The sequence below is a fragment of the Acanthochromis polyacanthus genome, chromosome 17 (genome assembly GCF_021347895.1).
Source record: "Acanthochromis polyacanthus isolate Apoly-LR-REF ecotype Palm Island chromosome 17, KAUST_Apoly_ChrSc, whole genome shotgun sequence".
NCBI lineage: Eukaryota > Metazoa > Chordata > Actinopteri > Pomacentridae > Acanthochromis > Acanthochromis polyacanthus.
Genome location: NC_067129.1, coordinates 36,834,379 through 36,847,393, shown reverse-complemented (window position 1 = coordinate 36,847,393; position 13,015 = coordinate 36,834,379). Strand labels below are relative to the sequence as shown.

At 40.8% G+C, this 13,015-nt stretch overlaps 2 protein-coding genes across 2 annotated transcripts in view; both read right to left on the bottom strand.

Moving 5' to 3' along the window:
• Window positions 1–13,015, bottom strand: part of tecta (tectorin alpha) — a 117,858-nt gene that overhangs the window by 19,993 nt on the left and 84,850 nt on the right. Inside the window, exons 24-25 of the mRNA XM_051938059.1 lie at window positions 2,170–2,333; window positions 1,829–2,077 (exon numbers count right to left, since the gene is read on the bottom strand). Of these exons, the coding sequence (XP_051794019.1) occupies window positions 1,829–2,077; window positions 2,170–2,333 (413 nt within the window). The remainder of the gene's footprint in view (window positions 1–1,828; window positions 2,078–2,169; window positions 2,334–13,015) is intronic.
• Window positions 3,525–5,588, bottom strand: LOC127530562 (uncharacterized). Its single transcript, XM_051937684.1, has 2 exons — window positions 4,005–5,588; window positions 3,525–3,663 (listed from the first exon to the last, which is right to left on the bottom strand). The coding sequence occupies exon 1, from the start codon at window positions 5,552–5,554 to the stop codon at window positions 4,520–4,522; it is 1,035 nt and encodes a 344-aa protein (XP_051793644.1). The 5' UTR covers window positions 5,555–5,588; the 3' UTR covers window positions 3,525–3,663; window positions 4,005–4,519.

The following is a 13,015-nucleotide window of genomic DNA, read 5'->3' as shown; positions in this document are numbered from 1 at the left end:
TTCAGTTGGGTGAAAAATTTTGAAAATGTTGGAATTTTAGCTAAAAAATACTGGGCAGATGTCAGCTTAAGATACAAAAGACCATTCTTACAAAGTTTCAACAGATTCTGAGATAGTTAACTAACCACCTTCGCTGAGATGACAAGGAATGACCCTAATAGCCTAATAGCCACTTGTGGAAAATGTTGATTCCATGTCTCTATAAAGGCAGACATCCCTTGTTACCACCTTCTTTTCATTTATCAATAAATAGTTGCTGCCACTTTCATGTGTGGATGTCCACTACTGTTCAAAAGTTTGGGGTCACCCAGACAATTCCATGTTTTCCATAATTGCACAAGGGTTTTGTCATCGTCAATTAGCCTTTCAACCCATCTACCATCCCACAACCCACAATGCAAAGGTGTCTCTGTACCTGTCAGGTTTATTGCACCAAAATCAGAATTTATGGGTCACTATTCAATAAATCAGTTGTTTTCTACACAGTAAAACTTTATGACTTCTGTGGCCATTTCACCTTGTATCTACACTGATTGTGTTTTAGGTCTAATTTTAGTATTTATCCCGATGAATATACTTTCAATAACTCAAGGTGACCAAATGAAAAAAGGTTTCTCTAGGTATATGTGCTGACTTGTAAAAGTAACAGTGTGCTTAAAGTACTGGGGTCTGAATATTCTCACAATAAATATAATCAGTCAATAAAAACAATAGTAATAATAATAAAATAATCAATAGTATGTTTCCTTGTAGGTTTACTATGCATAAATGAACATCTGTTTCATTCAAAATCTAGCAAAATGAGTTCACACAATGAGGAATCTGAGGAAGCATTGTAGAAAAGTCTAAAACCTTACACCATAAATGTCAACAAAGGTGGTGTAATTAGCCTCAAAGCCAGAAGAGGGGGACAAAAGTTCTGCACTACAAGTTTAACCTTCAGAACGTGTGTTACATCTTTACTCACTGTGGACTCAGTTTTTGCTGCTATATAAAGTTCTGCACATATACAGAAACAGAGCAACCATGACTAGAAGCAGAGAGAACTCAAAAATGTCTTTTGTGCAGTAAAATAAAGTTATAATGTGATTAATCATAACAAATAAAGATTCATTTCTTTGATTATTCATTGCACAAAAAAAAACAAGACCTTGGAATCAGGATGTGAAATTTTTTTCCAAGTGTCCACAGTTGTTATTAGAATTGGACAAAACATGATGGCTCCATATACTGTAGATATTTTACTACTTTATTTTTCACATTTGTTTCCGTACTTGCCTAGCTATCTGCTCTGTGTAAACCCAGTCTGCAGTCTAGCGAAAAAATGACAGAATTTTTTGTCTTGTGCCTGTTCCTTCACAGTTGCACAGAGGAGTGTGAAATTTTGAGGATCTGGTTTAAGCAAATTATACATTTTTAAATGAGAAATGTAGAATAAAGTGACCTTTGGTGAAATATCTTGATTTTACATTAGTTATTACAATGGAACATAAAGTTGAAAATCCAATTATTCTGCCTGTTCTTTATAGTTTCTGGATTTATAAATGGTGTCATTTTGGCATCTTCTTGCAACGATGACATGCATTTCGCACTTGATTGTCAAATTTAACAAGTTATTTTACAGCTGAAAAGATTAAAATTACATAACAATGACTTCATAAAACTGACAATTAAATTTCTATTCATTTCCATGTCATTGATGTCAGATTTATCTCCTTTGAGGGAAGCAGTAGAATAAACTACACTACAAAGGGAATAGTAAATGAGTCATTTTGATTTCAATTTAACACCAGTTTTTAAGGGTTTAAGCTCTACGTTCCAGTCATACCCTCTCTCTATGATGATATATCGGAGTCGGTCGCTGCTGTAGCGCGAAGGCGTGGCCCAGCACATATTTACAATGAGGATGAGCTGATTTTCATCGGCTCCTTCCACAAAGACACCCACAAAGAGGATGTCCCGAGTGCTGAGCACCACCTCACCCTCCCTGTATGGGTGGCGGTAAGAGGAGTTTTTATACAGCGCCATCTTGGTAATGAAGTTTCCTTCCTGGGTCGGTAAGGTGAGGTTTATCACACTGTGGGAGAGAGGAAAATGTTGGAATGTCCTGATATAATGATGTATTTTACTTAAAATGAATGCAATCTATAGCTATGCACTCTGTCTGACCTGAGCATGGGTTTCAGGACAGTCTCCAAAGAAATCTTCAGGTCCAGCTCGTATGCGCAGGAAAACTCCACGTTGATGGTTTTGTCTCTGGTAATGACGTTGCCGGTGTTGTTCACGCTTTCTATCCACACAGTGTTCTTATACATGATGTGTGTGCCATTGGACTGTAAGAGAGATAAAAAAAAAAATTGTTTATATATAATCTGATATCTCAATGTCGATAGCTGTTTGTCGTCTTTGTGAAATGATATCTCATGATTGTGCATCAAGGATGTAGTTAGAGAGACGTTAGCCCAGCTTAACATAAAAAATAGCAACAGGTGTGAAATGTGTCTGTATTTTTAAATTAGGTGGCATTTCATTTTTTAAAGTAATATACAAAAGGAAAAGTTGCAACAAAGGACAATGTGTGCATAGTTAGCCTAGCTTAGCAGAAAGAATAGCAACAGGTGTGAAGCATGCCTACAAACACCTGTTTCGTTAATTAAGTGATATTTCATTTTTTTTAATTAATGCACAAAAGGGAAAGTTGCAACAAAGGGAAATTTGTGCATAGTTTGCGTAGCTGAGCATAAAGAATAGCAACAGGTGTGAAGTATCCCTACAAATATTTGGGAAATACGTGACGTTTCATTTTTAAATTAATACACAAAAGGAAGAGTTAAAAATGGCAATGTGTGCATAGTTAGCATAGCTTAGCATAAAAAACAGCAACAGGTGTAAAGTATCCCTACAACCACCAGTTAAGTAGGTGACATTTCATTTTTTTAAAGTAATTAGCTAGCTTAGTTTGGCATAAAGAGATGAAAGTGTAACCAAGTATCAGTTTGTCCCTTATTCAATAATGACAGACAAAGATGAGATCAAATTCATGTACTTGGCAGGAATTTATTCTGGGTCTGGCAGTAGTCTGCTGCCTAAGTCCAATAAAATAAAATAAAAGATTTTATGGACTGGAACGTACCTTTCCTTAAATCAGTGTCTGTTTACCTCAAATTATGTTCTTTCATTTGAATGACACAAGCACACACACACACAAAAAAAATGAAATAAATTCTCTTCAGCTCCGATATAAATGATCTGACTTAGACCCATAACACAAACAGTTGCCAACAATATAAATTAAATATTCCAAGTTGAAACCTTGTAAAATGTCTCTTTCAATCAATCTCAATGTTCATCAAAAAATAAATCAGTCTTTTTAGTCCAGAATAATGAATGGTCACTCCTCCACAATTTTGTGGTGATCTACAATATGGTATTTTTGAATCCAAAAGGAAACTCTCTGCAAAGGAAACAAAATTTGGATACCCCCCAAAAAAATACTATAGAAAGGAAAGTTTTGTTTCTGATACTCAAGTTATCCACGAGCAGAGCTGGGTGAGGGCTCGCGACAAGTCCTGGAACACAGTTATCTCTGCCTTACTCCGGTCCACCCACGCGGTGCACTTCACAAATGTTAGCAGATTGCTAACTAGCCTCTCGGTCCACTCTCTAGCAGGAAAAACATATAAGCAGTGACTTGATATGCAGGACGGCTAGCAGAAACTGGCTACAGCTCAGCCATGTCTTCTCCCCTCTCGGCATAATTCGAGTTCTCAAGTTTAAACTCTGTACAGGGTGTACAATATTGAACATATATGAACAACAAAATTATTACAGCTACTCATTTACAAGCCTGTTTGCTGTTAGCTTTCAGCTATGAATTAGCGGTTAGCTCGTGAATAGAGTCTAACACCGAAAAATGCATATTAGCACATTCATTTTTACACATACACCGGCAACCTCTTTTTACAACACAAACACAATCACATAACATCATTATATTTGCTCACCTAGCAGGAAAAACATATAAGCGGTGACTTGATATGCAGGACGGCTAGCAGAAACTGGCTACAGCTCAGCCATGTCTTCTCCCCTCTCGGCATAATTCGAGGCAGAGCAGTTACTTTAGCATCCCAGCGTCTTTTGTTCAGTAGCTGCCTTTTCTCTGCATTACCAGAAGCTAGCTGGTATGCATGTTTGAGTCTCTTTTTGAACTCCCGCACATAATGTGAATGTGTGGTGGGATTGTGGCCTTGTGGGCTGATGCCAAAACAAAGGTCGATAGGAAGGCGGGATTCTCTCCCAAACATCAAGAGAAATGGTGCTTCTCCAGTTGAGTCATTCCTGGTACAATTATATGCATGCACCAAGGGCCGGACATACTTCCTCCACTCCTCCTTTTTCTTGTCTTCCAGAGTTCCCAAGAGATCGAGCAGAGTCCTGTTAAATCTTTCTACAGGGTTACCTCTTGGGTGGTATGGCGTTGTGCATGATTTCACCCCAGAAAGTCTACATAACTCTGTCACTAGCTCTGACTCAAAACACGCACCCTGATCACTGTGTATTCTGCGAGGAAAGTCATAGTGGCTGATGAAATTTTCAATGCGACAGTCTTGGCCGTCTGATCTCTTGTCGGATATGCTTGGGCATATTTAGTAAAATGGTCAGTTATGACCAGAATGTTTCGGGTGTCCCTGGAGTCCGGTTCTAGGGACAGAAAATCGATACAAATGAGTTCAAGGGGCCCACTAACCTGGATATTAACTAGTTTAGCTGCCCATTGTGCTCTGGATTTTCTTCTCACACACCTCTCACAAGTTTTGCATTTTTCCTCAACATACTGAGCCATCTTCGGACAGTAAAATCTAGCTCTGGCTAGTTCCAAGCTCCTCTCAATGCCCATATGCCCCATTTCATCACGAACACCTTGGAAAGCTCGCTCTCTAAGACAACTAGGCACTACAATTTGAAGGAAAGCTTCACCTCTCTGATTAAAAATCTTGCGGTAGAGAACGTCATCCACAAGGACCAGTTTTGACCTCTCACGGAGGAATAGTACCACCTCTGGCTGTTCGAGTTGCTTGTCTATTGTGTCACTGTCCAGATCACAGATTAAAATTTCTTTGACACGAGCCAAATTTTCATCCTCTCTCTGTAACTGCTGCCAGTCAAACGTAGACATCCCTGGGAGTGTTGGGTGACCTGGCCATTGGGGTGGCTCATCCAGGTTATCAGGGACAGCACTTTCACTGCACAGGATGGTTTCAATGGCAGGTATTTCACAGTTATCCTCTGTGCTCTCATCTGAGATTGCAAGTACTTTCACACCATGACACATACACAGAGTGTCCACTGCCTCTCCCTCAAAGACATGGAACTGCTCAGAAGACAGGCTAGCACAGTCCATGAGACTAGATATCTTTTTGTCCAACTCCACTGATTCCTCATCCTCGGGTGGGTTCCCCTGAGGACGCCGTGACAATCCATCTGCCTCCACATTAAGCTGGCCGGATTTGTAGTGGATATCAAAGGGCAGCGAGCCACCTGTGGCTTGTGGCATCCAGCTTGGCACTTGTGAGCACGTAGGTTAAATGGTTGTTATCAGTCAACACTTTAAAAGTAGCCCTGTACAAGTAGTCGTTAAATTTTTAAATTTGGCTGAATTCCCTGTGCAGATATCACATGTCCTAGGTATTTTTACTTTTGTCTGAAAAAATTTGCATCTGCATGGGGATAATTTCAACCCAAAGTCTGCAATGCGTTTCAATACTTTTATCAACCTTTCTTCATGCTGCTCGAGCGAGTCTGAAAACTCTATTGGATCGTCAAGGAAAGCAATGACTTCCTGAAGGTTTAGTCCAGCCATTAACTTCTCCATTGTTCGTTGGAAGGTTGCAGGTGAATTGGTCAGGCCCTGAGGCATCCTCCGGAATTGCCACATACCAAAGGGGGTTGTGAAAGCTGTCTTGGGGTGGTCAGATGGCTCCACCTCCAGCTAATAATACCCACTTTTAAGGTCGAGCACAGTGAACCATTTTGAACCTGACAGCAATGTGAATGTCTCCTCAATACGAGGTAAAGGATATGCGTCCTTTTTAGTGAGGTTGTTCAGTCTTCGATAGTCTACAACCATTCTCAGGTCCCCATTTTTCTTTCAAACAGCACTATTGGAGAGGCATAAGGACTAGTAGATTCTTCAATAATACCTGCTGCCAAAAGGTCCTGTAAATGCCTTTTTAGATCTTTGAAATCTGCTGGTGAGACACGTCATGTTCTTTCTTTGAATGGGACATGGGGCTCTAACTCAATACAATGAGTGACTCCAGATATGCTGCCAACATCAAGTTCATGTCTAGAGAATGCATGGGGCACTTCACTATCCACCCTAGTCTATATGTGTTCTTTAAGCTGTGATGATATGGGGCTATCACCAAAGTCAAGCTCCAGGGTCTCACTAGTCTGTGGAGGCTCTTTAGTGGGAGAGACTAATAGAGTGTGTGCCTGTGGGGTTTTAACACTAGTTGAGGCTTTAGGCGTGGATGCCAACACTGGTACTGCCCAGTCAATGGGAGAACATTCTGCAATGAAAATTTTTGGATGCAACATGATGTCATGCTCTGATAGATTTTTAACTGCTACCTTAAACTTGTTATGGGACTCAGGTTTCACATCCACTATCTGTAGGGTGACCATACGTCCTCTTTTGCCCGGACATGTCCTCTTTTGAGAGGCTGTCTGGCCTGTCCGGTCGGCGTTTATAAAGTCCTTCAAATGTCCAGGTTTTTGATCTTGCCTATCTTGAGCCCATCACAGACCAGTGTATTTTTCATTCACATTGAATGGTTCCTTTGGAAACACGCTCTGAGAGGTGGAGTTTGAGCCGAACCCCGGAACGTGTATTAATCATTCACAAAGCAGTACAGAGGCGCTCCACACTCACTCACTCCTCGCAGGCTGACAGGCAGGTAGACACACTGCAAGAGAACACTCGAACAGAAAGAAAATGCCGAAACGCAAATGTCATTTCATTGATGAAATGCAAAAAAAGTACCCCTGTTTTCGTCCGGGTCATGACAAATAGGAGGCAGAATGTACAGTCTGCAAAGCTGGGACTTATGTCTCTGTGGCTAATAAGAAAAGGAAAAAGAAGGAAAAAAGGACTGTTGACTTGAGGCATTATATATATATATATATATATATATATATATATTTTCATTTTTCAGGTGTAAGTGTCAGACTTAAAAGAGAAGATTATTTCTTATTTTGTTAAACATCTGAATACACAACCCGGTCTCACGGGGATTCGTGAAACTGTCACGTAAGTTTTAGTTTCGGTTTCGTGCGCACCAACACGATTTCGTCATGTTTTTCGTGCCGCTCACCACGAAATGTTTTTCGCTGTGGTAATCACATCTGAAAGTGGTTTATACCGGCGGATTCATGACGATCTAAGCTGTCCATCGGCGTATACTGCTTGTGTGATCGCGTTTGCGGCCGCCGGCCACCGGACATTCTTGAAATTCCTATGCAAATTGATAAGTGTACCACCGGCTTATGGTTAGGTTATGGTTAGGATTATGGTTAGGGTTATGTTTAGGGACGATGTCATGCAAAATATAGCGTTGGATTCGCCGCGGTTTTACATTTAAAATATAATATACACATTCTTTTGAAATACGTTCTGAGTGGCACGAAAAGTCCGCCGTTTAAAATACATTGGTGTGCATTTCGTGGTGAGCGGCACGAAAAACATGACGAAATCGTGTTGGTGCGCACGAAGCCGAAACAAAAATTTACGTGACAGTTTCACGAATCCTCGTGAGATCGGGCTGGAATACATGTGTTCCTACAGAACTTGAGTCAATAACTATTAAAGACTAGAGCATGCCATATTTGTATGTGACTGATTATATTGTTTAGGAGAATTGCTTTAAATTAATAAATATATTAGTGTTTTGGGCTATTTTTCTGTATATCCAGGTAAAATGTTCTTTTCTGGGGAATTCAGAATATTTGTTTAACTGAGTGAGAAGCACAGAAAGCCCCCTGAGCCACAGAAAACCCCTAAAAATAGGTGGGAAAAAACTGAAATTTTTTTGCGCGCGAGCTGGATGTGTGTCCTCTTTTCAGAGAAACAGAATATGGTCACCCTAACTATCTGGTCATAAACTATCAAGCCTCCAGGAATGAAGAACTCTTCTGAGCTACTGACAAGAGCTTGAAACTGATCACCTCTAAGCTTGGTGTGACAAATACCCTTTAATACCCCTGTCTCACCCTATTTTAACTGCACTGGGACTTTGCTGCTGAGTGTCACCCGAAGAACACTAGCACTCTTTGTTTGGGGTTTTGAGCTTTCACCATATTGTGAGTATGCTGTAGCCCAGCTAGCCTGAATTGGTATGGTCTTAAGAAATAGTGTTCCTCCTCGCTTTGTGCAGTCGAATACCAAAGGACATAAAACATTTGTCCCAACGAGGAGAGGTACTTTCTCATTGTATGACTGATCTGGGCTCACTAACACTAGAGCTGAAACACATTTTTCAGTACCACAGGCATGTTTGGGAAACTGAAGCTCCACTTCAATGTACCCTAAATATGGGACCTGTTGACTAATAAAAAATAAAAACTAATACTACTAATATCTTCCAGTCATTGAGCCTTCACCGACAGGGATGTCAACTGTTAACACAATTCTGAAGAAAAGTGTTGCAGTTGCTGATCAGCTAGAACTGGACCAGGTAGTATTAGTTTTTGACCAAGCTATATATGCCAAAGCTTAACAAATTCGCTGGAAAAATGATGATTTCATGAAGCAGCTAGTGATTCGATTAGGTGAGTTTCATACATGCATGTCTTTCCTGGGTATTTTAGGAAAAAGGTTTGGTGATGCAGGATTGCAAGATATACTCATTGAGTCAGAAGTTGTTGCCCCAGGATCCATCAATGGGGTGATCAGTGGTCATCAGTACAACCGCAGCATGAGGGCACACAAACTTATGTATGAGAGTCCGCAACGTATTTGTATGTGTATTAATCTATATTTTCATATTCAGAGACACTGTCGTATTTGAATAAATGTTTTATGCATTTATTTTTTTGTCTTATTCCATTTTTGCCATTATTCCGATTTAGGAGGGCGTGGTAGCAATTCGGTTGATTTTCAGCCATTTATGGTCATGGTGTGCATTTTTTATTTTATATCTTTCATTACACAGTAGGTTGTGATATTTTTAATATATGACACATAAGCTTTTAGCTAAATGTACTATATATTTCATTGTGCTGGGTGCAAATCACTTAAGTTGAAGCATTTCCTTCAAGAAATTAGCTACATTTCTCACTCTGAATTCACCTATGTGTACACTAAGGCACCGATACTTGTTTCAAGTGTTTGGTAGATGTGTTTATGACATTTGATAAAGATTTTGTGTTGCCAGAATTAACATAGCACTTAAAACAAGCAAAAACAGCAGCACCAGATTTTCGTTTTTTGGGTATTCTCATAAAGATACATTTCTGGCTGGTGACAAAGTTCAGACAAATATTCTGAGTAGAACTTCTAACCCAGAGTCTAGAAGGGTATTGCCTATTAAAAAATGCATTGAACACGTAGATCCAGGGTAGTGGAGCGAAATTCACTTTCTAGGCACTTTTTCCATGGTCCCAATACAGCCTAAACGCAGGTTCTGTAAGTTTCCCACCGTTTCCGTGTAAAGTCCTGCACGTCTTCGCCCTGGACATCTGTGAGATGCATATAGCATCGTTTTGATCCTTTTTTAGTAACTTTTGAAGGCGGTTTCCTTGTCTTTTCGTCATCTTTGCTCGTATCTGTGGTAGATACAGTCGACACCATGTTGTTTTGATTTGATACCACAGCAACAGAACTCGGCTCCTATTGGTCCACGTGACCAAAAACCGCTGCACACACTGCAAATCCTAAATATCACTATGCCACAGTAAAAAAAAGGCCGACACAAAAACGCTAATTATTAAAAAATGACTGGAAACGGTGAGTAGAAACTTTTTTTGGGTACTAATTAGCAATAGATATATCTTATAAAGCAGAGTTCATGTAGATCCACGTGAGTGGAATGAAATTCACTTTCTAGGCACTTTTTCCATGGTCCCAATACAGCCTAATGTTGAACATCTGCAGGTACAGGGATAGTGAGAGAGGAGTCACCTTTTGGGGGCTGTGCATGACCTGAGACGTGGGCGGTAGCAGTCGTGGCTTCATATAAAGGTTCAGAGGGAAGCTGCGGTTTGAGGCGAGGGGCAGGGGTTGATGTTACCTGGCCCTTGTTACTGTCCAATTTTCCACATATGTAACTTGCTGCACTTTGGCTCAAAGTAGTGGGGTTGACATTATAGCTGACAGCCAACTCACTGATCTGCTCCTGAAAAGTGACTGTCATATCATCAATTCTACGAGCAAGGGGAGCTAGTTTTTCAGTAGGTGCTGGCTCATCTACACTTTCTGTGTAGTATTCCCCTACTAAAACAATCTCCCAATGAGAACCATCATCGTTTGAATGTCCCCCTTCCGCAAGCATTGGAGTTACTGTCTCAGTAAACTGACACAAAATGGTATTAGAGAGACCATCAATGTGCTGAATCTTCACTACATCATCCAAATAACCAAATGCTTGCTTCACTGTATTCAGGTTGACATCTGTCCTGACTCCCTTAATCACCACTGAACATTCTGGGTCAAACCCATACATTTCACACAATGCCATTCTGTTAACTGACTTTGGCACAGACTCTCACGTAAGAAATAATACTGAGGAAAATGATGAAAGGTTAGACACGCTCCAGTCCCTGTTCGGGCGCCATTTTTTTCCTTATGTAACCAAGTATCAGTTTGTCCCTTATTCAATAATGACAGACAAAGATGAGATCAGATTCATGTACTTGGCAGGAATTTATTCTGGGTCTGGCAGTAGTCTGCTGCCTAAGTCCAATAAAATAAAATAAAAGATTTTATGGACTGGAACGTACCTTTCCTTAAATCAGTGTCTGTTTACCTCAGATTATGTTTTTTCATTTGAATGACACAAGCACACACACACAAAAAAAAAAAAAAAGAAATAAATTCTCTTCAGCTCCGATATAAAATATCTGACTTAGACCATAACACAAACAGTTGCCATCAATATAAATTAAATATTCCAAGTTGAAACCTTGTAAAATGTCTCTTTCAATCAATCTCAATGTTCATCAAAAAATAAATCAGTCTTTTTAGTCCAGAATAATGAATGGTCACTCCTCCACAATTTTGCGGTGATCTACAATATGGTATTTTTGAATCCAAAAGGAAACTCTCCGCAAAGGAAACAAAATTTGGGTACCCCCCAAAAAAATACTATAGAAAGGAAAGTTTTGTTTCTGATACTCAAGTTATCCACGAGCAGAGCTGGGTGAGGGCTCGTGACAAATCCTGGAACACAGTTATCTCTGCCTTACTCCGGTCCACCCACGCGGTGCACTTCACAAATGTTAGCAGATTGCTAACTAGCCTCTCGGTCCACTCTCTAGCAGGAAAAACATATAAGCGGTGACTTGATATGCAGGACAGCTAGCAGAAACTGGCTACAGCTCAGCCATGTCTTCTCCCCTCTCGGCATAATTCGAGTTCTCAAGTTTAAACTCTGTACAGGGTGTACAATATTGAACATATATGAACAACAAAATTATTACAGCTACTCATTTACAAGCCTGTTTGCTGTTAGCTTTCAGCTATGAATTAGTGGTTAGCTCGTGAATAGAGTCTAACACCGAAAAATGCATATTAGCACATTCATTTTTACACATACACCGGCAACCTCTTTTTACAACACAAACACAATCACATAACATCATTATATTTGCTCACCTAGCAGGAAAAACATATAAGCGGTGACTTGATATGCAGGACGGCTAGCAGAAACTGGCTACAGCTCAGCCATGTCTTCTCCCCTCTCGGCATAATTCGAGTTCTACCCGCTCCCGCTCCGAGATCACTGCTCTACAGCCGTAAAGCAGAGCTTACTGTTGTGACTCTTAAAGAGACAGTGTGGCTGAATCCCAAACCACCCCCTACACACTCCCCGGCTGAATCCCAAACCGCCCCCTACACACTCCCCCTCCACTACCGAGTGTCACTCCAAAAGAAGTCACACTCTCAGCTGTGGAGGGCACCTATTATTGAAGGGGGAGGGTATAAATACGATCGTCAGGAATGGGGCACCCTGTCGCCTCACCGGAAAACGGAAGACGTCATCGCCATGGTAACACAGAGACGCCTACTGTGCATGGCTGTACCGCTGTGGCACAGGTTGCAACTAACAAGGATCGCTGCTGCTTCCAGAAGACGAAAGCATCCCACTTTTTTTCACTCACATTTTTTCCAATCCTATTATCTGGCATTTCAAATCCAACAAATGAATGAATAAATAAATGAATTCTGTCAGGGGGTGCACAATTAAATCAAACGTCAGCAAAGAAGAAGATTTGTTTCTTTTGATTTATCTTTTTACACCACTCTTTTTGTGATGTTCTGTCAGTGTGAAAAAGGCGTGGGATAAATAATGGACGCATGTGGAACTTACATCGATATGTTGTTTCCTCCTCCATTTCAACGTTGCACTTCCTCAAAAAATTGTCCAGAGTGAGCATCGATGCAGACTCGCTATTTAAGGGCTGAACAGTCCACTCCTCCTCCGCACTACGCGGTTTGAGACGGCCCTTAATATGGAGGACCCTCCGCGGGAACGCGCAAACGGACGGGTAGTGTGTAGGGATAGTGTGTAGGGGGCGGTTTGGGATTCAGCCCCCCTCCACTACCGAGTGTCACTCCAAAAGAAGTCACACTCGCAGCTGTGGAGGGCACCTATTATTGAAGGGGGAAGGTATAAATACGATCGTCAGGAATGAGACACCCTGTCGCCTCACCAGAAAACGGAAGACGTCATTGCCATGGTAACACAAAGACACCTACTGTGCATGGCTGTAGCGCTGTGGCACAGGTTGCAGGCAA